General features: G+C 44.9%; 1 protein-coding gene, 1 long non-coding RNA gene and 1 pseudogene across 3 annotated transcripts in view; 2 read left to right on the forward strand and 1 right to left on the reverse strand.

Annotated features, from left to right (window-relative positions):
- LOC126937504 (uncharacterized) overlaps window positions 1-2,981 on the reverse strand; it is a 19,519-nt gene extending 16,538 nt beyond the window's left edge. For both annotated transcript variants that reach the window (XR_007719756.1, XR_007719755.1), the window contains exon 1: window positions 2,846-2,981. This is a non-coding gene — a long non-coding RNA (uncharacterized LOC126937504). The remainder of the gene's footprint in view (window positions 1-2,845) is intronic.
- Window positions 2,982-7,970: 4,989 nt separating this feature from the next.
- LOC126937331 (ETS-related transcription factor Elf-2-like) lies at window positions 7,971-13,340 on the forward strand (annotated as a pseudogene).
- LOC126937359 (nuclear pore-associated protein 1-like) lies at window positions 13,263-22,885 on the forward strand. The gene is made up of 3 exons (XM_050760729.1): window positions 13,263-13,799; window positions 19,840-19,981; window positions 22,393-22,885. Exons 1-3 carry the CDS (start codon window positions 13,341-13,343, stop codon window positions 22,476-22,478), a joined length of 687 nt encoding a protein of 228 aa, XP_050616686.1. The 5' UTR covers window positions 13,263-13,340; the 3' UTR covers window positions 22,479-22,885.
- The last annotated feature ends 4,957 nt before the right edge of the window (window positions 22,886-27,842 follow it).

The raw sequence follows: 27,842 nt of genomic DNA on the forward strand, positions 1-27,842 counted from the left end.
TAGATGTGATTTGGGTTTGTTGATAGGAGGAACAATATTTGCCATCGTGTTTAGAGTATTGATATTTTGGGGAAAATTTCCCATTTGTGGCTTGATTGGTTAGCTCCCTCTGAAAAACATTTTGTTCATGAATTCTATGTAACTCAAATTTGTGAGCTTTGTAACAACTTGAGGAGGTTGATCTAGCATGTAGGATTTTTTTTTTTTTTTTGATGAGTTCTTGCTCTGTTGTCCAGGCTGGAGTTCAGTGGCATGACCACAGCTCACTGCAGTGTCAACCTCTCCAGATTCAGATGATCCTTCCACCTCAGCCTCCCCAGTAGCTGGGACTACAGGTGTGTGCCACCATGCCCAGCTAATTTTTGTATTTTTTGTAGACATGTGGTATTGTCACACTGCCCAGGCTGGTCTCAAACTCAAGAGAACTGCCCACTTTGGCCTCCCAAAGTGCTGGGATAACAGGCATAAGACACCACACCCAGCCACAGGCAGGAACATTTTTTACATTCTACAAAATCTCCAGATGATGTGTTTCTAAGCTAAAACAGAAAATTCTCCCTTGTTTATTGTTGACCCAAAAAGTTGGCTGAACTCCTTATGAATCACAAGCACACTGGCCTTGATATTTCAATTAACTATGAAACAAAGCACTGAACTGCTCTACTACCATTATGCTTCCAGTCTGAGATTGTGAGGGGAGATAGTATTCACTCATTCTACAGATATTTATTTAGGATGTACTGCTTGTTAGGTGAGTGGTGAGCACAATGTTTGGCTGGCAGATACAGACAATAAACACAAGAGTAAAGAGTAATGAAGGCCACTAATTTTGGAATTAAATGGTTTTAGGTTCAAAACATGGTTCTGCTTCTTCACAGCCATGTAACTATGGGCAAGAAACATAAATTTGTAGAGCCTCCATTTCCTCACCTGTGAAAGGGGAATTAAAAATGCCCACCTCTGTGGGTATTGTGAGGATTAAAGTCATAAGTTATGTAATTAACAAACACTTCCCAGCATAGAGATACTCTTCTTGTTCTTTTTTTTTCAAGACATGATATTGCTCTGTTGCCCCTGCCTGGAGTGCAATGGAGTGATCATGGTTCACTGTAGCCTTGACCTCCCTGGCTCCAGCCATCCTCCCACCTCAGCCTCCTGAGTAGCTGGGATCACAGGTGCATGCCACCATGCCTGTCTAATTTTTGTATTTTTGTATTTGTGTGTGTGTGTGTGTGTGTAGAGACAGGGCTTGCCACATTGCCCAGGCTGGTCTTGAACTCCTGGCTCAAGTGATCCACCCACCTTGGCTTCCCAAAGACCTGGGATTACAGGAGCGAGCCACTGCATCCAGCTCTTCTTCTTTCTTTTTCCTCCTTCTTCCTCCTTCTCCTTCTTTTTTTTTTTTTTTTGAGGCAGGGTCTCCCTCTGTCACCCAGGCTGGAGTGCAGTGGCACGATCTCAGCTCACTGCATCCTCCCGCTCCCAGGTTCAAGTGATTCTCCTGCCTCAGCCTCCCAAGTAGCTGAGACCATAGGCATGCTGATTGGTTTCAGGAGGGGACTAATCAGAGGCTGAAGTGAAACCAATCAGATATTTGCATAGGATGTGACTTTGTAGCTTCACTTCAGCCTCTGATTGGTTGCCTTCCACAACCAATCAGACTGGTTGCAGGCCACTCCTTCATTTACATAGAGTGTAAACCAAGTAACCAATAGGAAACTTTTAGAGAGTACTTAAACCCCAGAAAATTCTGCAATCAGTGCTCTTGAGCTGCTTGCTCAAGCCCACTCCCACTTTGTGGAGCGTACTTTGGTTTCAATAAATCCATGCTTTTGTTGCTTCATTCTTTCATTGCTTTGTTTGCTAGGGTTTCCGGGTAGGGGGAATGGCCCCAAAGATACCCCAATCCCCAGAATCTGTGAATACCGAGCATTACATGGCAACAAGGAGTTTTCAGATGTAATCAGGGTATGGATTCAAATACGAAGATCACCCTGGGTCATCCTGGTTAGATTAGTCCAATCTAAAAAAACTTGCTTTTACAAGCATAGAACTTTCTGTGGCTAGGGACAGGGGAGATGAGGCAAGATGGGGAGGTGGTGTCAGATTCAAAACCTTGACTAACTGTTGCTGCTTTTGAAAATGAAGGGCTACCAAGCCAAAGAACACGGCCAGCATTCAGCAGCCAAGAAGGACCCTGGCCATCAGCTAGCAATGAAACGAGGACCTTGATCCCACCACAGAAAAGAACTGAATTCCACTGACAACCTAAATGAGCCTAGAGACAAATTCTCCCCTGGAACCTCTTGATAAGGAGCCACACTGGCTGTCTTCTCAATTTTGTCCTCAGGAGACGCTAAGCAGAAAACCCAGCCAAGTCAACTGGACTTCTGACCTACAGAAGTGGGAGGCAATCAATAGGTGTCGTTTGCTGCCTCTAAGTGTGTGGTGATTTGTTCTGGCAGCGAAAGAAAATGAATGTCATAAGAGGTGAGATGCAGAAAGAAGAAACAGAGTGGGTCTTCGGATGCCACCTGGAACCTAATACTATGTCTGACATTGGTGTTGCATCCAGATTTCAAAACAAGATCCCGGCTGTCCTTCTACATTACTGCCCTAGGACAACCAGAAAGTAGTCACGGGGAGAATCACCAATTCAGCTCTTCTAATGAGGAGCTTAGGAAGAGAGAAGTTTGTGCTTTGCTTGCAGTGGCTTTTCTAGTTAGTGGGGGGACAGAGATTAGGACTCCAAACTCATGACTCTCAGCCTGGGAACCTTCCAGGGACAACCCCAGGAGGGACGCATGAAACGTCAGCCCTCCTCACATTTTGCCTGTCTACTCACGTTTCTGCAGACGGCAAAGATGGTTCCACTGGAGGCTAGGCAGTCAATGTTGGGAGACCCGTCCAGTGGGCCAGAGCAGACCACGTATTTCCTCTAAATCAGAGAGGTAGGCACCACCCAGTCAGCGCATCTTCCAATGAGCACAATTGCACTAAGTCAGGGTTGTGTGCAGCAGAGAACACCACATGGAAAAAAGATAAGAGAACCACCATATCCTTATCAAAAAACACCATGACTTACAGAGGGCAGGGTGTGTCAGCTTACATAAAAATACTCCTTTGGGTTTTGTATTGGACAACTCGCCTGTCCAATGTGAAGACGAGAAGATAAAGTGGGTGGGGTCTTGAAAGACCCACATCCCTACACCCAGCCGCTCTGCTGTCACAGACAGCTCCAGCCATGGAGGGAAGTCCCTGGGTCCTTTGTACAGCCGCCTGTGTGCAAGGTCCTGAGAGAGCCCTTAGTGATGGGGACTGGAGTCCCTGGCTCATTAGACACTGGTAACAAAACTTCAAGTGAGATGAGGGTCATTTCTCCTTCCACCCAAATTAGTTTTCCCTGACTTTCCAATGAGTATTAGCCTAGCTTCATTTGAGCTTTGTTTCTGTTTTTTTTTTCCCATGCTCAGAGGCAGACAAAAAAAGTTTGATAATCTATAAACTTAGAAATTCCCTAACATCTCTACAATAATTCAGTGTATCCCATAGTGATCCAGTTTAGCCCATTCATGCATGCTTTCATTCAGCAGATACTTGTTGAGCTTCTAGCGTATGCTGGGAACCGTTCAGGGCACTGGGATTTCAGGGCGGTGGCGATACTGGCAGCAAGGCTGGATTTCTTGGAACTGACATTCTAGTGTGAGAGCAGGCAGCACACAGGTCAGCACACACACACAAGCAGGTTGTGGTGTGTGCCCTAAAGAAAACCTACGCAGGCGGGAGGGGCTGGAGAACCATGAAGGGGGCACATTTGATGACAGGCTTGACTAGAATTAAGGAATGGAGACACACAGTGAGACCCAGAGAACAGATTTTTTTTTTTTTTTTGAGACAGAGTCTCATTCTGTTGCCCAAGATGGAGTGCAGTGGTGTGGTTACAGCTCACTGCAGCCTAGAACTTCTGGGCTCAAGCAATCCTCCCACCTCAGCCTCCTGAATAGCTGGGACTATAGGAGCACGTCACCAAGCCCAGCTAATTTTTCTATTTTTTGTATTTTGATTTATGTTGCCCAGGCGGGTCTCAAATTCCTGAGCTCAAGTGATCCTTCTACTTTAGCCTGCCAAAGCGCTGGGATTGCAGGCATTAGCCACCATGCTCATCTTAGAGAGGAGAGTTCTAGGCAGAGAGATCAGCAGGTGTGGAGTATTCAAGAGCTGCATGAAAACCTGTGTGGTTCAGACCAATGGTAGAAGACAATGGCAGATTAGACAGGAGAGAGAAACGAGGGTCATATCAACTGAAGTTGAAAGTTTAAAATAATAGGGGTGATGTGGCTTAAATTATGTGAGACAAGTGTAAAAGTGTCTTGCACAGTACCTGGCATATAGCAGAGGTTAAATACATTTAGCTTTACTTTACCTTTTCCATTCTTCCAGCCAATCTACAAAGAAATAGCCTCTTGTCCACAATTTCCAATGTGTCAAAGAAGGGCAAATAGCCCAATAGATGCTATTCCATTTGAGAGAGAGGCGGGTCAGTGCTTTGTTTCATAGTTCATTGAAATATCAGGGCCAGTGTGCTTGTGACTCCCGAGGAGTTCAGCCAACTTTTTGGGTCAGATAGAATAGCATCTATTCTATGTTACTGTATTGCTGCTGAACATTGGTTGAACCTTTTGACCGCCAGCAAACCTCTCTCTATAAAAAGCTATTCGTGGACCCATAGTGAATATGGTCTCTCCCTAGCCATGCCCTGCACTAACCAACTTTACCATCGTGTTAGACAAGAGCACAGGATCCTCGTGATTTCCTTTCTAGACTGGTCTAACAGCTCATCAGGCATGAAGAAATCTGCTGGAACAATAACCCCCTTGCAAAGTGTGGGGTGAGGGTGGGGATGGAAACAAGAAGGAGGGGGTGAGAGTACTAGGCTGTATTTTACAGCTCTTCCAAGTAACTCTGGTTTTTACTGGACTCCACAAATTCAAGCCCCAAAAGATGTGTCACTTTTCACTGACAGATAAAGTGAACAGCCGTGAATAACCGCCCACTGAGGTGGTTCCGTACATCACTCTGAACTATCTCCTGAATGAATCACTGCCCTACTGTAGAGTCTTCTTTGATTAGACGGCTCAAGACTTCCAACTAGAAAGGTGGCAATCCATTGTTTCTAGAAAACAAATGTTAAGAAATTGAGAAAAATCCCAGAAGTTAAAGAAAAGCAGATTGTTCCTGGCTCAGTAGCATCATCTAATGGCGACCAGGGGCACTGCAGCCCTTGGACGCACCTTCTTGGCGATGATCATCACGTTCTTTTTCTTTTGTATGAGATGGGGATCATGGGCTGAGTAGATGCCCCAAAGGTGGCTGCCATGCTGTATGCAGGAATGCTGAGGTTTCATGCAAAAGTGTATGTTGGGATCACTTGACAGGGTGCATGGAAAGCATCCTAACAGAGTTTTGCTAACAGAGAGTGTGACCTCCGCTAGTACTCTAGAGTCACAGCCCAGATCCTAGCCTTTGGGTGGAGGTCCCGCCCTGTGAACTACCATCAGACCATCCTATTGTTCAGAGACTCCTTTTGTCCTTACTACTTCGTCTCAGGCTTGTGAGGGTCTCTACCAAGCAGAGCAAGCCCATAAATAAATAGCTTTGTGCTCACGGATGCATCAGTGGCGCTGAAGTAACTGTGAAGTGGACACCACTCTCCCTCCCTCTGGGCTGCTCTGTGTGTCCACACTGTTGTGCACCCTGAAAGAACTTTGAGATTTGCTGAAGGGTCACCAGCTGCAATTTCAGACCATACTGGTAACTCAAATGTCTAACATTTAAATGTGGCTGAAAGGGGTAGACAGCTGGTCTGGATGCAAGCAGAAGTAGCAGGCCTTCCCTTGGATCTCTTTACAGGGCAGAGATGACTCCTTACAAATGGCACTAGTAATCCCTCTCCCTCCTGATACCCAGCTAACAGAAAAGTGCACCCTGCTCATAAGAAATCCCAAGGCCACATTTGTCTTCTGTGACCCTGGTCTCTGGCTACAGCTGACTTGACACGAACTAAGACAATCCGATTTTTTCTTCTGGAACTTGCTGTGAGACACAGAGACACAGTGGATTGGATGACAATGCTGGGACATGAAGGATATGTCCTTGAGGCTAGGAAGGCAGTGAGTGCTGGATTTCATAAGAGTCCTCTGAAATATTCCAACAAATTCCCTTTCTGCTTCAGCCAGAATGAATGGGTTTCTATTACCTACAGCAAAGATGGCCTTGAGTACAACAGATATTACAATTAACATTTTGCAAATGAAGAAAGGGAGACTCAGAGAGGTTAAAAATGTTGCCAAGCTCAGTCTACCCTAGTCAGGATAGCATTGGTTATGCTGCAGCAATAAATAAGCCTGAAACCCCAGTGACTTAATACAGCAAAGGTTTGTTTCTCCTTCCCATGCCAGGCTGAGAGCAACAGGGTAAATGGCTCAGGCCTCCAGGCTCCTGCCGAGTCGTGACTCTGTCTCTAAAATGCACGGCTTCAGAGGTGGCTCAGAAGGGAAGAGAGAGGATGAAGGATTGAGCATTGGGGGTCAACCTAGATGTAATTCTACCCCCACCCCATTTGACAAAACCCCTGGCCCTCATCTAAAAGCAAGAGAGGCTGGGAAATGTAGTCTTCCTACGGGCCCAGGAAGAGAAATGGGTGTGAGGAGGCTGATCTCCACCAGCCTCTCACACAACCAGAATGGGTAGAGGCAGAGCCTGGCCTAAGGCCACCCTGACCCCAGCATAAGGCATCTCGCCAGCACGGGTGCCAGCAGCCTTCTCTGCAGCTCACCAGGACTCCACTCTCCATCACCAGCATCTCCATCCACCTCACTCTAGCTATGGCTGCCACAAGGAGTTCCTGCACCTCATAGCAGCACCTCCATGCTTCAGGAACCAAAGGATGCATCTCTTTTTATTTTTCTTTTATTTTTAGTTTTTTAATGTTTGTGGGTACATAGTAGGTGCATATATTTATGGGGTACATCAGATGTTTTGATGCAGGCATGCAATGGATAATAATCACATCATGAAGAATGTGGGATCCATTTCCTCAAGCATTTATCCTTTCTGTTACAAAAATCCAAGTATATTTCTTATTTTTAAATGTACAATTACTTTATTTTTGACTATAGTCACTCTACTGTGCTACCAAATAGTAGGTCTTATTAATTCTTTGTAATTTTTTTTATACCCATTAACTATCCCCACCCACCCCTACCAACCCCCTTCCACTACCTTTCCCAGCCTCTGGCAACCATTCTTCTGCTCTCTATGCCCATTAGCTCAATTGTTTTGATTTTTAGATCCCATGAATAAGTGAGAAAATGCCACGTTTGTCTTTCTGCACCTGGCTTGTTGCACTTAACGTAATGACCTCCAGTTCCATCCCATCCATATTGTTGCAAATGACAGAATCTCATTCCTTTTTATGACTGAATAGTCCTCCATTGTGTATATACACCACATTCTCTTTACCCCTTCATCTAGTGATGGACACTTAGGGTTCCTCCAAATCTTAGTTATTGGGAACAGTGCTGCAGTAAACAGGGGAGTGCCGACTTCTCTTCAATATACTGATTTCCTTTCTTTTATGTATACACCCAGCAGTGGGATCACTGATTTGTATGGTAGCTCTATTTGTAGTTTTATGAGGAACCTCCTAACTGTTCTCCACAGTGGGTTTATTAATTTATATTTCCACCACCAGTGTATGAGAGTTTACTTTTCTCTAGATTTATACTCGTATATACAGAAAATGCTGAAGATTCCACCGGAAAAAACCCGTTAACATAAATGAATTCAGTAAAGTTGCAGGATACAAAGACAAAATACAGAAATTGGTAGCACTTGTATACACTAATAATGGACTATCTGAAAAGAAAATGTAGAAAATGATTCCATAGAAAATAGCCATAAAAAATGGGATGCCTAAAAATAAATTTAACCAGCAGCTGAAAGACCTCTGCTTTGAAAGGTATAAAACATTGATGAAAGAAATTAAGAGCATGCAAATAAATGGAAAGATGTCCCATGTTCTTGCATTAGAAAAACAATATTTTTAAGATGCCAGTCTTACCCAAAGCTATCTACAGATTCAATGAAATCTCTATCAAAATACCAGTGACACTCTTAACAGAGATAGGAAAAACAATCCTAAACCTCATATGGAACCAAAAAAGTCCCCAAATAGCCAAAGCAATCTGGAGAAGAAAAAAAAGAAAGTAAGCTCCAAACACCATATTGCCTGACTTCAAAACACACAATACACTACAAAGTTATAATAACCTTAACAGGATGGCATTAGCATAAAGACAAATAGACCAAAGGGACAGAACAGAAAGCCCAGAAATAACTCCATGCATCTACAGCCAACTGATTTTTGACAAAGTGCCAAGGCCAGAGCACACATTGCAAACAGGACAGACTCTTCAACAAATGGTGCTTGGAAAATGGGATGTGCACACACAGAATGAAACTGGATTTCTATCCTCCACCAGATAGAAAAATAAACTCAAATGGATTAAAGACATCAATATAAGACCCCAAAATATGAAGCCACTAGAGGAAAACAGCAGAAATGCTTTAAGACATTCACCTGAGCAAGATTATTTTGAATATGACTCCAAAGGAGAATTGAAGCTGCTGAAGCCTTGCTTCCTACGGAATGTCCTACCTACTTGAGGGATTCAAGAAGTCCTGAATTTATCCATGTTGCTGTGAGGCCAGATGTCATTACAGAAACTGTAGTGGAGATATCAACTGAGGGATCTGAACCAATGGATACCTCTCCTATTCCTACCTCACCAGATAACCACAAACAAATGAAAAGGAAAAAAATTGGCCATAAACCAAAGACCCAACAACCACCAATTTCCAGCAGGTCTCCTGAGTCAGGTATAAAGAAAAACCGAGAGAAGGAAAAGGAAACATAATATATTTGTAGGAGTTTCTTTTACATCTACTTAAAGATAAAAATACTTGTCCCCAGTATATTAAATGGATTCAGAGAGAAAAAGGCATGTTCAGGTTGGTGGATTCAAAGGCTGTCTGTAAGCTTTGGGGAAAGCATAAGAACAAACCAGACATGAACTATGAAACTATGGAACAAGCTTTGAGATACTATTACCAAAGGGGTATTCTTGCAAAGCTACCAAAGGGGAATTCTTGCAAAGGTCGAAGGACAGAGGCTTGTATATCAGTTCAAGGATATGCCCAAAAACATAGTGTTCATAGATGATGACAGAAGTGAAACCTGTAATGAAGATTTAGCAGGAGCTACTGACGAAAAATCATTGGAATAAGTGTCACTGTCTGCAGAAAGTCTCCTGAAAGCAACATCCTCTGTTTGTGGGGGAAAAAATTCATCCCTTATAAACACTTTAAAGAAAGCGTGGGTGCAGACATGTAGAAATGCTAGGTGCAGCTGATTAATGCCAATTGTAACTATTATTAAGCCTAGCTGATTTGAGGTGGAGAAGGCTACCCAGAGCAGAGAAGGGTGTAGCTAAATTCGTGAATATAACTTCCCCTGGTCACGATGCTTCATGCAGGTTTCCAGCTACCACTGAATCTGTATCAGCAACAGCAGCTCCAAGGACGGTTCGTGTGGCAATGCAAGTACTGTTGTGATGACATCACTGGGTCAGAACATTTCAACTGTGGCAGTTCAGTCAGTCAATGCAGGTGCATCATTAATAACCAGCACTAGTCCAACAACAGTGACCTCTCCAAAGGTAGTCATTCAGATAATCCCTACTATGATGCCAGCTGCTACTGAAAACCGAGACAAAATCACCATGCAGCCTGTCAAAATTATTACCATCTCAGCTACACAGCTTGCACGGTGTCGACTGTAGACAAAGTCAAATTTAACTGGATCAGGAAGCATTAACATTGTTGGAACACCATTGGCTGTGAGAGCACTTACCCCTTTTTCAGTAGCCCATGGTACACCTGTAATGAGACTCTCAGTGCCTACTCAGCAGGCATCTGGCCAGACTCCTCCTCGAGTTATCAGTGCAGTCATAAAGGGGCCAGAGGTTAAACCAGAAGTGGCCAAAAAGCCTGAGCTTGATTCTTGGGTGCAGGTTCTGCATGGGTCAGGGCTGTTAGATGAAGAGTGCTCAATGCGCATCCTGAGCATGGATGAGAAAAAGTCAGTTAGTGACCTCCCCCCGCCCCCCCAAAAAAAGATTCAAATGACGATTCTGAAGGTTCGTAACCCCTGGTCTGCAATTATTACTCATGTTGTAGATAGGTTCATTTTTATCTCTAATACATTGTTTTAAAAATTCAGATAAAATTGACATAACAAGAAGTCCAAGCCAGAGCAATCAAGCAAGAGAAAGAAATAATAGGCATCCAAATAAGAAAAGAAGTTAAACTATATGATTCTACATCTAGAAAATCCTAAGGACTCCACCAAAAGAATCCTGGAACTAATAAATGCTTTCGATATAGTTTAAGGACATAATACAAATGTACAAAATAAGTAGCATTTCTATATAACAATAACAATCAAGCTGAAAACCCAATAAAGCAAGCAATCCCATTTACAATAGTCAAAAACAAATAAATAAATAAATATGTAAGAGTACATCTAACCAAGGAGGTAAAAGATCTCTACAAGAACTACAAAACACTGCTGAAAGAAATCAGAGATGACACAAACAAATGGAAAAACATTCCATGCTCATTAATTTGAAGAATCAATATTGATGAAATGGCCATACTGCCCAAAGCAATCTATGGATTCAATATGATTCCTATCAAGCTACCAACATCATTTTTCACAGACCTAAAAAAACTATTCTAAAATTTATGTGGAACTAATAAAGGGTCTGAATAGCTAAAGCAATCCTGAGCAAAAAGAACAAAGCCAGAGGCATCATGCTACCAGACTTCAAATTATACTATAAGGCTACAGTAACCAAAACAGCATGGTACTGGTACAAAAACAAACATGCAGACCAATGGAACAGAATAGAGAACCCAAGAATAAAGCCGAACACCTATAGCCATATGATCTTCAACAAAGTTGACAAAAATAAACAAAGAGGAAAGGACTCCCTAGTCAATAAATGTTCCCGAGATATCTGGCTAGCCATATGCTGAAGACTGAAACTGGACCCCTACCTTTCACCATATACAAAAAGTAACCATGATGGATTAAAGATTCAAATGTAAGACCTCAGAATACAAGAACCCTAGAAGAAAACCTAGAAAACAGCATTCTGCACATCAGCATTGGCAAAGAATTTATGACTATATCCTCAAAAGCAATTGCAACAAATACAAAAATTGACAAGTGGGACCTAATTAAATGAAAGAGCTTCTGCACAGTAAAGGAACTATCAACAGAGTAAGCAGACAACCTACAGAAGGGGAGAATATATTTGCAAACTAAGCATCTGACAAAGCCCTAATATCCAGAATCTATAAGGAACGTAAACAATTGAACAAGACAAAATTAAAAACCAAATAGCCTCATCAAGAAATGGGCAAAAGACATTAACAGACACTTCTCAAAAAAAAGACATACAAGTGTCCAGAAAAAAGGAAAAAATTACTAACCACCAGAGTAATGCAACATTACTAATCATTAGAGAAATGCAATATTTCACACCTTTTCACTTTCAGAACCCAGTAGAGCTATTGAAGCTTTACAGCTCATGGGGCCTCTCTATGGCTGGAAACTCCTAGAGTTTTAACTCTCAGCCTTGTTCACACTGGGCCTCCAGCAATTTGTCAGTTGCACTTTGCTTTCCCCACCCAGTTGCTTGTTCCTGTGGAGGTCTCTACCTGTGGGTTTCTGAGGCTGTAAGTTGTGGCTTTTGGTATTATTCTGTCTCTCCAGTTATGGGGTCGTGGTTTGCTCCATGACTTCACTTGCCTGATGGGTAAGAAGAATTGTTGATTTTTCATGCATGTTCTCCTTGTCCAGACACCCAAGAGTATGTCCTTCTCTTGGGCATAAGATCTGAAATTATATTTAGGTGTTAATGGGTGGTGAAGAGTGGATCCAGCTGGCATGCTCACAGTGACCAAATTTCGTTGATCATATTTTAATCCAATACATTGCTCCACTATTAACTTGCAAATAAATGACACATTTGCTTTCAAGACATATTCCAGGAAGGCCAAAGAAACTGGCTTCTTATCAATATGGAATAATTCCCCTGGTGAATTTCTTTCAGGATAGACCAAAGCTGATGTAGAACATAAGCTTTACATACTTGGATCCTTCCCACTAGATAAGAAAAAACATCTGGGCTGAACGCTCCATTAGAAGAGCAATGTGGGATGGTGCTGTGCTGACAATGGGTAGTCCCTGCCCTACATCTTTGTAGAGGACTGGAGCCCAGAGTGGGCCATGGTCAACTTACGTGTTGAAGTGAAGGCCTCCTTCTAGGTGTGCATGTGCTTATTACAGATATGCCACGGTGCTAAGTACCCCAGGACTACAGGAAAAAAATAAGAATACGTGCCGTATCCATGATCGGCAGGCACACAGGCCAGAGCGCCAGCTGTGGAATCACACAGCCCGGGTTCAAAGCCCAGCTGGGCCATGACCACCTGAAGGACCTGTGGGAAGGTCTTAGGTAAATTTGTGAAAAGAAGTGGAGGCCCTGCCTGCCAGGAAGGGATGTGGTAAGGGGCAACATCCAGTCAGGTCAGAGCACCGCATTCTCTCCCTGGAAACCTGCATAGCGGGAACTGGTGGCCCTAGCGGCCAGGGCGGCCATGGAGAAGGTGGGCCTGGCTCCAGGCGGCACAGAGGCACTGGAGCAGCCCTGGGGGAACCTGGCAGGATGCGGGTGGGCCCGTGCTGGGCTTCCAGCAGATTCTGGCCCTGTAACCCAGGGGACAGGGTCGGGCAATACAGGGCCACTGGGTGCCAAGGCAGTGCCCAGGCCAGGCGCCAGGCGGAAAGGGCTCTAATATGTCAGCCCCGCATCCCCCACAGCCCCACAGAGGGGCCCATCACAGGCCACATACCTGTCCCCAGGAGCAGGATGTCCCCAGGTGTGAGAGAGTCCTGCTGGGTCCTGCGGGGGCGGGAGTGGTGGGGGTGGGGCTCTCCGTTTTGCCCTTTGACCCCTCTGGTAGGCGCCCTAGGACGGGGGTGCTCCCGCGCGCTTCTGCACGCTCTGGTTCTGTCACCAGCCCCATTGGGACGTCACAAGCGCTCAGCTGCCCAGTGCGCGCCTGGCGAAAGAGAAGTGGGCGACTACGGAGCAGCGTCTCCATTACTGACCGTTTTCTCGCCATTGTACCCGCACAACTTGCTCTAAATGGGCAATTTATTAAGTATATTTCGTCCCCGGTCCCGCCGCAGACCCCTGCCGGGCCGTCGCTCACAAGCTCCCATAGCCCGTGAGTCCTCTCAGCCTGGCCCGGCTCAGCCTGCGGCGCCCACGCGTACCCCGGGCCCTTTCCGATTCCTCTTCAACCCTCAGCAGAGCCGCGGGCCTTCTCCAGTCAGCTTCTACAGCGCCCCTAGGAAACCGTGTCCTCTCCCGCCAGACACGGACGTCCCCCTGGGGGTCCTGCCTGCTGTGGGCGGCGGGCTCCCCTCAAGGAAGAAACCCGTGCTGTCTGCTCGCAACTCCATGATGTTGGGACACCCCAGCTCGGTGAGGATCCCTCCTCCCAGCAGCCAGTTCCCTCTCCAACTGCCTTCACCACGGGAGCAGGTGGCCGGGGCCAGGAAGCTGATTCCGATCCCAGCCAGGCTGCCGAATAAGACCAAGGTGAGGACCCAAGGAAAGCCCAGAGCAGTGATAGAGGAGGAGGGTCAGGTAGAGACGCAGGAGCAGGAGGACAAGAAAAACCCCCTCCTCTCCGCAGGACATCCACATCCAGGATCCTGGAGACCCATGGAGACCTCAGTTCCTTCAGGTGCTGTCCGGGGCCCCTTGAGGGAACTGTTTATCCCAACTGTTTGACAGAAAATAACTTGATTGACAAGACCTGGGTGTCTCCAGTGAGTTCCTGCTGGGAGGGCCGTGTTGTCCCCAGCTCACACAGCCCTGCTGTCCCCAGCTCACACAGCCCTGCTGCAGGGGTCCTTCCCCTTAAGAAGCCTGACCCGGCCGGGCGCGGTGGCTCACGCCTCTAATCCCAGCACTCTAGGAGGCTGAGGCGGGAGGATCACAAGGTCAGGAGATCGAGACCATCCTGGCTAACACGGTGAAACCCCGTCTCCACTAAAAATACAAAAAATTAGCTGGGCGTGGTGGCGGGCGCCTGTAGTCCCAGCTACTCGGGAGGCTGAGGCAGGAGAATGGCGTGAACCCGGGAGGCGGAGCTTGCAGTGAGCCGAGATTGTGCCACTGCACAACAGCCTGGGTGACAGGGCGAGACTCTGTCTCAAAAAAAAAAGAAGCCTGACCCATCTCCAAGAGTGCTCCTTGATCCCGCCCTGGGCTGCTCCCTGCTGCCAGAGAAGGTGGCCCAGGAAGTGCAGGACAAAGACACCTGCTCAGCTCCCCAGGCTTGCTGATGTTGGGGAAGAGCCTTCAGCTCTTGCATCAAGGAGATCTTCTCCACCCAGAGCTGCCAGCCACAGGCCCCGCAAAAGAAAATTGTCAGTTACAACTTCTGCCGCTGGCCTCTGCCCTGCAATTAATGGATATGGGATAGAGCTGAGTTGCAGTTAGACCTTCCAGGAACAACATTTACAGTCATATTTGATGAGCTCTGAGCAGAAGTTCCTATTCTGGGGTGTGCGACTCCTCTAGGGGATTCTTGGGTAGATTTCAGGGCATCTGTAAACCCTCTAAACATGTAGTGTATGTAATGTGTATGCTTATATGCATTTTTCTGGCAAGTGTGTTTATAAATTTCATTAGATTCCTTATGCGGTCTATGACCCCAAATCAGCTGGCGCTGAAGCTAAAAGTCAGACGCAGCCTGTGGCAAATAAGACACACAACTGGCTCATGGTGAACGATGAGTGTGAGGCCGAAGGGGAAGGACAGTAAGAATCACCAGTCACATGATTTCGGCCTTCTCCTTCAAACCTACCACAGCCTGGAGGCTCATTCAAGGGAAATAGAGCTGGTTTCTCTTCCCCTGCCCACCACACAGACATGCCAAGGAGCAGCAGTGCAGTAGCCAAACAGCAGGTATGACAGGAGAGAGCTCCTCCTGCTCCCTGACTGGATGCACAGCTGGTGGACAAAGGAGAATTCCCTTGCCCTGAGGGCTCTTCTGGTCACCTGGGTACATGAAGATTTCTCTATAGACCAAGATGTGGTGCATATCCACCACTATGGAGCTCACATACCTGACCCCATAGGGAGCACTGCTGTCCTAGAAGGCAGAAAGAGAAGAGACAAAACTCAGTGGCCTTCGTGGTTAGTCAGTACCTGCGCTGGGATCACACATCCAGTTGGGGTGACCTCTACATTCCTGACCCCCTATCCTCCAGCCACTAGTGTAGAAATTGAAACAATTATACAATTGTGCATTTCATTCATTATGAGTCCCTTAAATGTCAACATGTGATTGGACTTATTAAATGTAGGACTACTTAAAGTAAGAGACAATATCCTGTAGCAATCTTAAGAGAGCAGCTAAACAAATAAAGAGAAAGGAAGAAAAGAAGGAGAGAAAGGAAAGGAAAGGAAGGAAGGAAGGAAGAAAGGAAGGAAGGGAGAGAAAGGAAAGAGAAAGAAGGAAAGAGAAAGAGAGAAGGAAAGGAAAAGAAAGAAAGAAAGAAAGAAAGAAAGAAAGAAAGAAAGGAAGGAAGGAAAGAGGAAGGAAGGAAGGAAGGAAAGAGGAAGTCTACATGAACAACAGCTTTTTAGTAGCTCCTTGAAGCTCCTGCTTGAATCGCTGTGGTTCACAATCGTTTTAGCTTTCTGAGAAGCAGACTTCCTTAAATAATGACTACTCGGCTCTTACTGCATGCAGTGTTTATCCGTGGCAAAATCTTAAACACCTTTAGCAATTATTTAAAGAAATAAAACAACTTATTTGTAAATCTCAATTCCACTACTCACATGTGTAATAAAAAGGATGTTTGACCAGAGAGAAATAAGTCAAAAGTCATGATGTTCCTTAGAGTAGGCATAAGAGGTAAGGCATGACAATATTATTACATTGCTCCCTGGGCAGGTTTGGTTTTCCCCATTCAGTGATCCATCTATGATTTCTTTCTCTAGTCTAATAATTCTCTGACAGTGCACAGGGAGACAGCAAATTCCTTAGGGCAGCCATCAAGTGTTTTGTGTTCCAAAAATGCTTGGGGTTAATGAGTAATGACAAGCAAAGCAAGCTGCAAAACTAATACTTTGGTAAAATAACATGACCAGACTTTAAAGACTTGAACACAAACTAGAGTGAGTAATGGATCAAGAACTGAGTAAATGCCAATAAGATCAAATGTGAACTGATGTCTTCTCAAGGTGTTTTGGTTAGAAACTGTGTGTGTGTGTGTGTGTATGTGTGTGTTACCAACAAACCATTAAAGTAAGTTAAGATGGAAACCAAGCCTGAGAAATCTCTGAACAAAGCCAATGAGGCCTCATAAGGGACCTCAACCTTCCTTGATTTGCAGTGAGGTTTCACATAAGTAAAACCTAACTTGAAGTATTTCTTGTAAATGCTTACACAGTTCTATAGTACTTGGGCCCTGTAGACTTATCACACACTGAATTATTCTTTTTTTGTTGTAATGTCTTGCCACTCCAACTAGACTGCAGCTTCCTGGAGATGGGACCATGTTCCTTATTTGCCAGTCACAGGTGTTGAGTAAATATCCTGCCTTTCCTCCTGTTATAACGGAAGTGGTGTCCAACTCCTACCCAAAGCCCATCCTCTTCTTGTCTTCTGATTCCTCCCCCTTCTGCCTCTCACAGACTCAGTGACATCCATCTTCCCCCATCTCTTCTTTTGACATACTTCAACTTCTCTTTCAGCCTCAGTCCATCAGCTCAACGATCTCCCATTTGATTAGAAATTCATCCAAAGGCCCCATATCAGACTCTAGTTCCATCCTGGGATTCCCCACTGCCACATTTCAGAGGCGTGGAGGTGTGCACATCACCACCTCCACATCACCACCTCCCCCAGTTCTTCTGCCCACTGCTCCTCGACTTCCATCCCATCACTCCAGTGGAACACACTTCCCCCAAGGTCACCAATGCACCACCATAGCCTATGGACACTATACTTAACTTCTAAGCAGCACTGTCTACTATTGACTATGAGCTCCTTCTCGAAACACCATCTCTGGTTCCTGGAGAAGGGGTGAGCTGAACTGGCAAGGAGTATCCCAATCTTGTCATGGGCATCTGGAACCCTGACAGGAGGAGGCCCCTCAACCACCATGGACACTTGAGTTGGCAGGGAAAGCTGCTTAGAGAAGGGGTAGGGGCAGAACTCCAGCCAGTGTGGTGCCCAGAGAGTTTGTTGCAGGAGCTTCTCTAGTGGAGCATAGCCAGGGACACCCATCCCCCTAAAGTTCAACTTGCTCCTATAAGAGTCTTAAGGCCTAGGAGAACTGTGGGACCTGAACTCTGCAGGGTGGTCCATGAGACAGGGCCAGTCCGACCAGAGCATCCCTCAGTCTCCTGGTCTCTCCCAGGGCCCTAGTCTGGCCACACCTTCTTGTAGTGCAGCCTTGGGTGCCCACAGAGGGTACCTCCTAGGGGTCCACATCATAGCTCCTGTGCTGGCAGGCTATACCTGACCAGCAAAGAGCTCCAGCAGAGTAGCCCCACAGACACACCAGCCTGCCCATGCCCTCCCCCGATTGCAGCCTCCCCTGTGCTGCTTTGCCTGCATACACTTGCCCACAGCCACTCCCTCCATATGGCTTTGCCAGAGCATGTGTGTATGGGTAGACCTTGCCCCCACTAATGCCCCACCTCTGCACCAAGCTACCACCAGCCTGAAACTAGGCATGGAGAATAATGGACACACGTCCCCCTGAGTGGTCACTGCCACCCACAGGAACACACACAGAGGACACACATACTCCTGCACCCACCAGCACCCCATTCACATGCTAACACCATCACCAGTGCAAACACACGTAAGACACCAGCTGGGGTGCCCTTCCTCCTGACACCATGCTGCCTCTGCCACTGCTGTGAACACCTGCACAGAGGCCGGCAACCCAGCACCCACTAGCACCCCACCACAATGGACAAGCATGCACCCCTCCACAGTGCCACTGCCACTGCTGCTGGCACATGCAAACAAGGACAGATTCCACTGCCACCACCCTATGAAGCGCTTTGGCTGGCACCACCCATACAAGTGTTGTGACCAGCTATCTGGGAGAACCTCTGTACCCCCTGCACAGTGGATTCCTAACATCAAGGAGACTGGGAACAAAGTCGGCCCAGTAGAAGTCCAGTATTAGAGCACGCAGTCCAGAAGTTGGGAGCTGAGCTTTGACCCCCTATAATCTTCCAGAAACAAAGCCAGTCCACTGAACCCACCTTGTACCACAATCAAACCCCCAAGGTTATCAAATAGGATAAAAGAAAAAAAAACCCCATCCAAAGGACAGCACTTCAAAGACTGAAGGAACATTAGCCCACACAAATGAGAAAGAATGAGTGCAAGAACGCTGCCAGCTCAGCCTGTGTGCCTTCTTTCTGCGTCACCTCTCCAGCAAGGGTTCTGAACTGGGCTGAGATGACTGACATGACAGAAACAGAATTCAGAATGCGAACAGGAATGAAGATCATCAAGATTAAGGAGAATGCTGAAACCCAAACCAAGGATGCTAAGAATCACAATAAAACAATACAAGAGCTGACAGACCAAATAGCCAATATGAAAAAGAATGTAATCAACCTGATAGAGCTGGAAAACACACTACAGGAATTTCATAATGCAATCGCAAGTATTAATAGCACAATAGATGAAGCTGAGGAAAGAATCCTAGAGCTTGAAGACTGGCTTTCTGAAATAAGACAGACAAGAATAAAGAAAAAAGAAGAAAAAGGAATGAAAAAAAAAAAAACCTCTGAGAAATATGGGATTCTGTAAAAAGACCCAATCTATGAGTCATTGGTGTCTCTGAAAGAGATGGAGAGAATGGAAACAACTTGGAAAACATACTTGGGGTTATCACCCATGAGAACTTCGCCAACTCAGCTAGAGAGGCCAACAGAAAATTTGGCTTTGCCAGCTAAAAAAAAAAAAAAAAAAAAAAAAAAAAAAAAAAAAAAAAAAAAAAAAAAAAAAAAAAAATTCGGGAAATGCAGAGAACCCTCGTAAGATACTTCACAAGAAGATCATCCACAAGACACATAATCATCAGATTCTCCAAGCTTGAAATGAAAGAAAAATGTTAAAAGCAGCTAGAGAGAAGGGTCAGGTCACCTACAAATGAAAGCCCATTAAACTAACAGTGGACCTTTCAGCAGAGGTCCATTCCCCATGAGTCATAGGGAATGATCAACATTCTTAAAAGAAACTGCAACCAAGACTTTCATATCTAGCCAAACAAAGCTTCATTGGCAAAGGAGAATAAGATATTTTGCAGAAAAGCAAATACTGAGGGAATTCATTACCACTAGACCTGTCATCTCTAGGAACTCTGATTTTATAGATCACATCTGGCCTTGCACCAGGTGGAATTTGTGAAAAGTGTAAGGAACTATTACTGCTAATTAGGCAAGCCTCATGCTCTAATTGTCAAAAACGAAAATGAGAACACAAAATACCAAACCCCTGAAGCAATGTTTTCTCACTCATTTCCTCCCTCCATCCCCCTTCCAGCAGATTCCTGAGAACAACCTAATACATATTCCTCTTCCCTTCCAGATACAGAATTGGGTGTTCTTCATCTGGGCTTTTGTCCTGCCCACACCCAGCAGGCGCACAGCCCGTAAAGCAGGAAAAGGAACCAAGCTGAAGGAGGCAGAAACTCCGCAGCCAGCAAGGAGGAGGCGCTATCTCCCTGCAGGTTAGGAAGCCCTAAGCCATGCAACCCAGTGTGTGGGAGATGAGGGTTCTTCCCCACTTGATTGTTTCCAAGCAGGGTCATGTTGTGGTTAAGGGTATGGGTTGGCAGCCAGAATGCTTGGGTTTGAATCCTGGCTCAGCCACTTACCTTGGATAAGTAATTGAACCCCTCTGTGCCTCATCTTCCCCATCTGTACCTGCCTCCAAGAGTTGTTATGAGAATAAAGGAGTTAATACGTGTAAAACACTTAAAACAGGGCTTACCACCTATTACTCACCCAGCAAGTGTTAACTGTTATTATTATTATCTCCAACTCATAATTATAGTGAACATCATTATATTATATTATCCTCTAGTTGCATCCCTTGAAACCATACTACAGGAAAGAAATTACCAAATCTTCTGGTATTTTAGTTACTTAGCACTTTATTGGATCCAAGATGAAACACCTTGGACTGAATTAACAGTGAAGGCTAAGGTGAGGATCCACAATTCTATTTTACCAGAAATCCTACTTCTAGGAATACCTTCTAAGGCAATTTTCAGATCAGCAAAGACGAGGCACAAAGGGGCTCACGGCAACATTTTTTTATGGAGTGAAAAGCTAGACACAGGCTAAGTGTGGAACAACCTGAGAATGATTAAATACGTTATGGTACAGTAATGTGCTTTTGAAGAATTTTTAATAACTAGGAAATACTCGTGAAGTAGATTGGATTACATTTGATAACTATGTAAGCACATTTGCAAGAAAACAAAACCTAGAGAGATGTATGATGATGTTCACAGTGGGGTTACTGAGAGTGAAGACACTTACACATGGTTTTTGTTTACATTTTATTTTTTTGGTGCCTTCCACGTGTTACACATGAACACACACAATTTTTATATTTGGAGAAAACGTTAAGTCATGAAACCAAAACATTTAAATACAGAAAGAATCTTTCAGAAGACACACAGTGAACTACCAGGAACTAGAGATAGAACTTACATCCCTAAATTCCTAGTTTTCAAGCCCAGAATGACTCCACATAACAGAGGCAGGTGTTGCTACTCTTCAACTTACCTTTGCTCTAGAAAGAAAAGCTGTGAGAAATCTCTCAGTTAAGGATAGATAGATGGATGGATGGATAGATAGATAGATAGATAGATAGATAGATAGATAGATAGATAGATAGATAGAAAGAAAGGAGGATGGATGGATGGATGATAGATAGATAGATAGATAGATAGATAGATAGATAGATAGATAGATAGATAGATAGGAAGGAGGATGGATGGATAGATAGATAGATAGGAGGGAGGGAGGGAGGGAGGAAGGGATATAAGAATGGATGGATGGATGGACGGATGGGTAACTAGAGATGGGCATAACTTGGGGGAGGAAAGCAAGAGCCTCTGAAGGTGCAGGATATGATTTGGCCTTGACTAATCACGGCCATTCATTTTCACAACACTGGGGCTCCTTGGCCCACATATGCTTATTAAGAGAGTGTTCTGAGAAAGCCACAGTTTTAGCAGACAAAGCCCAGGAAGGCTTCACCAGAGAGTTCTCCATCACAGCAATGCTCTGCTCATTCCTCTCATTAATTTAATAAACAAGGGAATTTTGCAAGAGTTTTAATGGAATATAACTACAGCCCTGATTTGGCTCCTTCTGGCTTCTTCTTGTTTTCTAATATTAAAAAACCTTTAAAGGGCATCCATTTTTCTTGAGCAAATAACATAAAAAAGACCGCCTTGGCAGGGTTAAATTCCCAGGACCTTGGGTTTAGGGTTGGACTAAATGGCTGGTATAAACCCTTACAAAAGTGTCTTGAGCTCAGTGGAGCTTATGTTGAGAAATAAATTTTATATTTTTTATTTTTATCTTTTAATTTCATTTTTTTCCATGAACTTTTTGAAGTTCTCTTGTGTAATTAATTATTCCTTCGAAAAGCAAATGCAACATTTGTGAGTGAACCTATAGGTTGGAGCTTAAACAAATGACTTAAGAGAGATTCTGGCCTGAGCTCTGAGTTTTGCAAGTGTTATTCCTAACTTTTGTTATAAACAATTTCTCCTGGAACAACTTAAATGTAAAGGGAAGTATTATCTTTAGAAGGTAAATTTTAGCTATAAAAGATACTGATTGCTTATGAAGAAAGGCAGAGTCTGCCATTCTCATACTGACCAGAGCTATGAACAGTGGCTCCAGCCTCTTTTGGCAAGGCCCCCAGAAGCCACCACCCAAACAGGACCCCATGGAGACAACATTCTCCCTACAACCCACCTGGGCTTTCTTCACTCACCTCAGGGAATTTCTTTTTCTGCACATATTAAGTGGCGGCCCTGTCAAAATACTTAGCATTGCCCTCATTCAGGCTGTAAATCTTTCCTTTCTTACTAATGTTGACATCTTTTTCCACCAGTACAAATTCACCAAGAGCCTAGAGAGACGAAGAGAGATGCCAGGAAGAAGAGAGATGCCAGGAAACAGAAGCCCACAGAATCATGAGAAGATGGGGGCCTGCTGGCAGAGCTGGGGCTTGGCAGTGGTCACTCTGGAGCCTACCCTGTGGTGTTTTTATGAGTAGTGGAAAGAACAGAGATACTATGGAGCCCACAAAGGAAGCTCAAGCAGTAACATAGCAAGAGGGAAAACAATTCAAAGGGAAGAAGCCCATGGTCTTCTTTCTTTGTGACTTCTACTGTCAGGGAGGCTCCTTATTTATAAAGAACATGACTGTGTTTATCTCCCAAGTTCTCACCCCAAGATTAATGTGTTCAGAAAGACTTGAGCCATCAACAGTTAGAGGAGAAGTTGCACTGATGTGTGAGGGATGCATTTTGACAATTTGTGATCCAGTTATTTTGTTTATGTTAATGACTCAATCTCAGAAACCATTAAAAGTTTCTGGTATCCCAACTAATCTTATCTGGGGAAAAGAAGTTCTTTCAATTGGAAACTGTGTTCACCTGGCATAAGGAAAAAGTTGGTAAAATCTAAAGGAATCCTCAGACTTATTAATAAAATTGTGCCCAGTCCCTTTCCCCTTATAGCCACTGTGGTCAATAGCTGCAGGGCATCCCTCAGACACCCCTTTATCTAGTTCTGGTGACATCAGTCACTAAAAATGTGATCAGCTCTCAGCAGACACCACCTTAAATGCTGACGTCTCTCTAAGTCACTAGGGGGAAAGTCAGGGCCTGCAAACCAGATTCATTTTGATTAATGTTCAGAATTTTGAGAAAGTGAGAAACTCCAAAGTGACAGCTCACAGCTAACAGCTAGCCCAGAGGTTCCCAAGGAACATCAGAGATATTCCCAGAATATAAAGAGGGAAGGCCATGCTGTCCATCTCTGAAATAAGACGGTGACTAGGAGACTCAACAACTACACATTGCTCTCTTCTGCTAACAAGACTGACAACTGCTTCTTTACCAACGACTTCACTTTAATCTCTCTGACTCCTAATTAAAAATTATTAAGAAAACTAATCATTAATTGCACCCACTTCCAGGCAATATCCAATCCAGACTGACCCTCTGTTACTCAAACCCTCTTTAGAATCACCAAGTAAAACCTCAGGGTTCCTCTGCAGTGCACTCCCCCTGCCCAGTAAATCGAATTTCTTTTTATTACAGGCGTGCACGTGATGCGTTTTGTCTCATGAGCTTTAACTTGCTGTGGGCACCTGTTGCTTTGGAGTAGACCAGCCTTGAGTTCCACTTCTGAAAAGTGCCCTGACATCCCTTAAAGAGTGGGATGTCAGTCTAGAAAGATCCGTATCTGGGTCTCTTTTAGGTCAAGGCCAGGCACGTGCCTTAGCTTAAAAAATTAGATACCCCTCCCTGGGATTTGAAACCTGAGAGAGAGGCACAGCACTGGGGTTGGTGTCCAGGACAGACTGGCCATGTTGCAGGACTACTGCCGTGCTTTCTGCTTCCTGGTCCTCCAGCCCTGCCCGTTCCTAGCCAAGGTCCTTTGCTTTCCCAATGAAACCAGAAAAGTTCCCTTATCCCCCTCGCAGGGGGTGTGGCTTACTGTTTCCGAGCCCCGCTGCTCAAAGCTCTAGGGGGAGCATGCAGACAGGCAGGCTGTGGGGCTCCGACCCGTGTCAGCATCTAGGTGTGAATGTTTACAGCTGAAGCGCCAGTGGGCATGTGTTACAGTGTGCTCTTTCAGTTTCACCATCCGTCCATAGGCGGCTTGCGTTAGTCAGCTCAATTAGACCCCCTGCCTTGTCTTCCGCCATCCACTGGTCAATGGCCTGATGGTAGATGCCGGTGTGTTCCACCGGCATGTTCCTCTCGACGTCCAGCCGCTTATGTGCGTGCCCGCCAGGGTCTCGGGGTTTTTCTAGGCACAGGATGGGGGCGTGGCAGGCCAGGGTGGTCTTGGGAAATACATTGGGGCACTGAAACAGAAATGCCTCTCCTAACCTAGGTCCGTGGGCACAGACCCGGGGGTGGAGCCCTGGCCGAGGACCCTGCCCTTCTCCTCCCAGCACTTCCCTACCCCCTTCTCATATCACCATCAATGCAGTAACTCCTCTCAATTGAGCTGGGTTCGATTTTGCTCTTGCTTTTCAGCAAAGAGCGTGGAAAGGCACAGCTGTCATTTAAACAGTGGCACTCACTCTCCACCTGAACAGAGGAGCTCATTCTGCATCAGGGTGGGTGAAAACGCCTTGGGTTGATCCACTCCTGGGTCTGGGTCAGGGACTCTCGGACCCCTTGAATGTTGTTTCCACAATTTTATTAACCTGGAAAATATGCCCCTTTGTTCTGATTGTGTGGTCACCAACGACCGCTGATTTTTAATATGGAATCTCATACACTTTGATAAGAGGGTCCCTGATGATCAGGCACCAGATCCCTATCACTGAGAAACAAAGGCTCCTATTTGTAAATGAATGCCTTGACATTGAGCTTTATCCCACAATGGGGACTTGGTTAACAGGAGGTGGTCTCTCTGTGCCTGAACAATATGTGTGTTCTGACAAAATCAAATCATCAGGTCTGCAAACCCACAGACCTTACAGGTTGGGTTTGACCCACCAGGGAATGCTGTCTCCATCACTGCTGACTGCCCTCCATGGCATTTCTATCTGTGACAACTGCTACAAGCTATCTCTGCTGGACGTCAACATCCCAAACAGGCGCTAAGCTTTGTGCACTGGGTCTTTGCTCAAATGTCCTTTATAGTAGGGTGATGTGATCCAAAGGGGTTTCAGGATAATACACAGAGATCAGGAAAGATTATGCTATGGTTCATCTCTTCCTTCTGTCATGCTGACAAGTTCTGGTGCCCACCTATGTCCAGACTAGGCCCTGCTGTCATGACTGAGGGCAGAAAGCAGAGGCTTTGTCTGTGCCTGGGAACCCTTGAGTACCCAAGTCAAAGCACCTCCCACTGTCTTTAGAACTGCTCAGAATGTTCTTGGAGATGTTTTACTTGTACTTAAGAGCAGTTGTTTTTGAAATTCGGTCTGGTTTAGTAGTTAAAGCACAGATTGCTGGAGTGTGACTCCTGACACCATCAGTCACTAGCTTGACCTTAGACAAGCTACTCACCCTCTATGTGCCTCACTTTCCCCACCTGAAAATGAGAATAGTAGTAGGACCTACCTCACAGGGCTGCTGTGATTTTTTTTTTTTTTTTTTTTTTTTTTTTTTTTTTTTTTTTTTTTTTTGAGACAGAGTCTGACTCTGTCGCCAGGCTGGGGTACAGTGGTGCGATCTCAGCTCACTACAACCTCCGCCTCCTGGGTTCAAGTGATTCTCCCGCCTCAGCCTCTGAAATAGCTGGGATTACAAGCACCCGCTACCATGCCCAGCTAATTTTTGTATTTTTGGTAGAGACAGGGTTTCACCATGTTGGCCAGGATGGTCTTGATCTCTTGACCTCGTGATCCACCCACCTCAGCCTCCCAAAGTGCTGGGATTACAGGTGTGCACCATCGCACCCGGCCTGCTGTGATGTTTAAATGCATTAATAGATGTAAATTCCCTAGGACAGGTACCTACATTCCTACAACTTATTAAGAATTATCTGTTAGCTGTTACTCTACAGTAACTGTAGACAGGGCAATTTATTGTCTGAGAGTAATATGTATAAGCTATAGAATTTCTCAGAGTTTGCCGGCTTCTTTGAAAATAAAGGAAAACTGTGGCATTCGCAAAATGACACAGCAGTGGGCCTTGGTCTAATGGGTTTATAGGTGAAAAGATTCCATTTGAAAAGTTTCTGGATTTCCATCCTGAAAACCCTGCTTTGTTAGTTAACTCTGTTTCATTTTGAAATTGGCAATCCCCCTCTCTGCACATACAAACTGCCGTGTGAACTCCATAAGGGTTGGCATGTGTGTTTGATCAGTGCTGTATCTCCACTGCCTGATATGGTGCTTTGGGACATAGTAGATACTCAATAACATCTGTAAATCTCAATTAAATTTAAATACTTACCTTTCATCAGAGTCAACACAAGAGGTTTTGAAGTCATCATTGATCAACATTATCTGTGTTTTCACAAGACCTCAGTATACCTGGTAAAGCATTTCACAAGCGATAAACAAGACATCCAGCATTTGAAAGCAAAACTCACAGAGCGTTCTACCGGATGGTGCTGCTCTAAAGAAGTCATGCTTCTGTCTGGAAATTCGCAGCATTACGATTCTTAAATCATGGAGTTCTCATACACCAAAGAAATCGAGTGCATTTGTGAAAAATGAACTCCTTAAGGACAGGGCTTGAGTTGATGCAACTGACTCTGCAAGACACCCCATCCCTCGGTGCCCTCCCTGGGACAGAGGTCCTTCGTGGTTTCTGACGATGGTGTTGGCTCCTGAAACTAGGCTTTCAGGCTCTCTGGCCTCACAAACAAGTATTAGGAATGACCAGGAAATTTCCTGGTCTCTCTTTGACCCACAGATTTTCTGTCTCTTCCCTGCTGTCCAGGGTTCTCTCCCAAACACTCCAGTCAAAATGAACTTGTTTAGTCTCTGCTTTTGTCCTTTATTCTGGAGGGCACAGGCATTAACCTCCTCTCATGTGCCATCTTGCTCGGCCTTCCATGACCTTTTTCAAAAGCGAGATGGGATGAAATGGAAGAGAATGGAATAGTGTGGAATAGAATTGAATATATGAGAGTGCATCGAGCATTATTTCATAAAACTTTTGTTTTCATTTATAGATATGGGGGTACTCAGAGTCACAATATAAATTTTCTATTTTTACTTAGAGTCAAAAAGTTTGAATTTGCAGGCATATATACTACGTTAATAGCAGCTTTTTTGAAGATACCTGTTGAAATACCAATGTGAGGGAGTTATGTTGCCTTTTTGATATAAAAATGGGGCTTCTATTAACATATTTAGATCAATGGTATAACTTTTATATTCATGCCAATATTCTTAGTCCCTCCACTTTCCACAGTATCTCTTGTCCTCTAGGGGTCAGAGCTTTAGGCCTCAGCTTTCCTGCATCAGGAGAAGCTGACATCTTTCCAGGCTGCGCTCATGCCGGTTTTTGCAAACCTGAAGCTCCAGTTCTCATGGTTTGATCATGTGCTAATTTCCTCAAACCTTTGTAGCCAGTTTGGTAAAGCAAAGTCCACCAAACAGCAGGAATGAAGGGACTTTTGCAAGATCACTAGAACTTTCCCTGCCTGTAGGGCCAGGAAGAGCCTGGGCCTTCCATGGAAAGACCAGGAGAGATTGAGTCACTGCTGAGGAGGCTGCTGCTCTTCCCTTACGTCAGGGAATAATTTTCGCATTTCAAATAAGCTATTTGTTCCAGATGTTGGGACTCCTGGGTCTAGGCATTTGTAGCTGCTTTGAAATCATTTGCAAGACATGTGGAGCCAGATTGCTTCAGT

Source organism: Macaca thibetana, chromosome 15 (assembly GCF_024542745.1).
Source record: "Macaca thibetana thibetana isolate TM-01 chromosome 15, ASM2454274v1, whole genome shotgun sequence".
Taxonomy (NCBI): Eukaryota; Metazoa; Chordata; class Mammalia; order Primates; family Cercopithecidae; genus Macaca; species Macaca thibetana.

Bases quoted from the DNA above. Each gene is read 5' to 3' on its own strand.
- LOC126937359 (XM_050760729.1), top strand. From the start codon at position 13,341: ATGGGCAATTTATTAAGTATATTTCGTCCCCGGTCCCGCCGCAGACCC. The intron at 13,800-19,839 runs GTGAGGACCCAA...CTTCCCTTCCAG, and splicing joins GGCTGCCGAATAAGACCAAG to ATACAGAATTGGGTGTTCTT. The intron at 19,982-22,392 runs GTTAGGAAGCCC...TTTTTCCACCAG, and splicing joins GAGGCGCTATCTCCCTGCAG to TACAAATTCACCAAGAGCCT.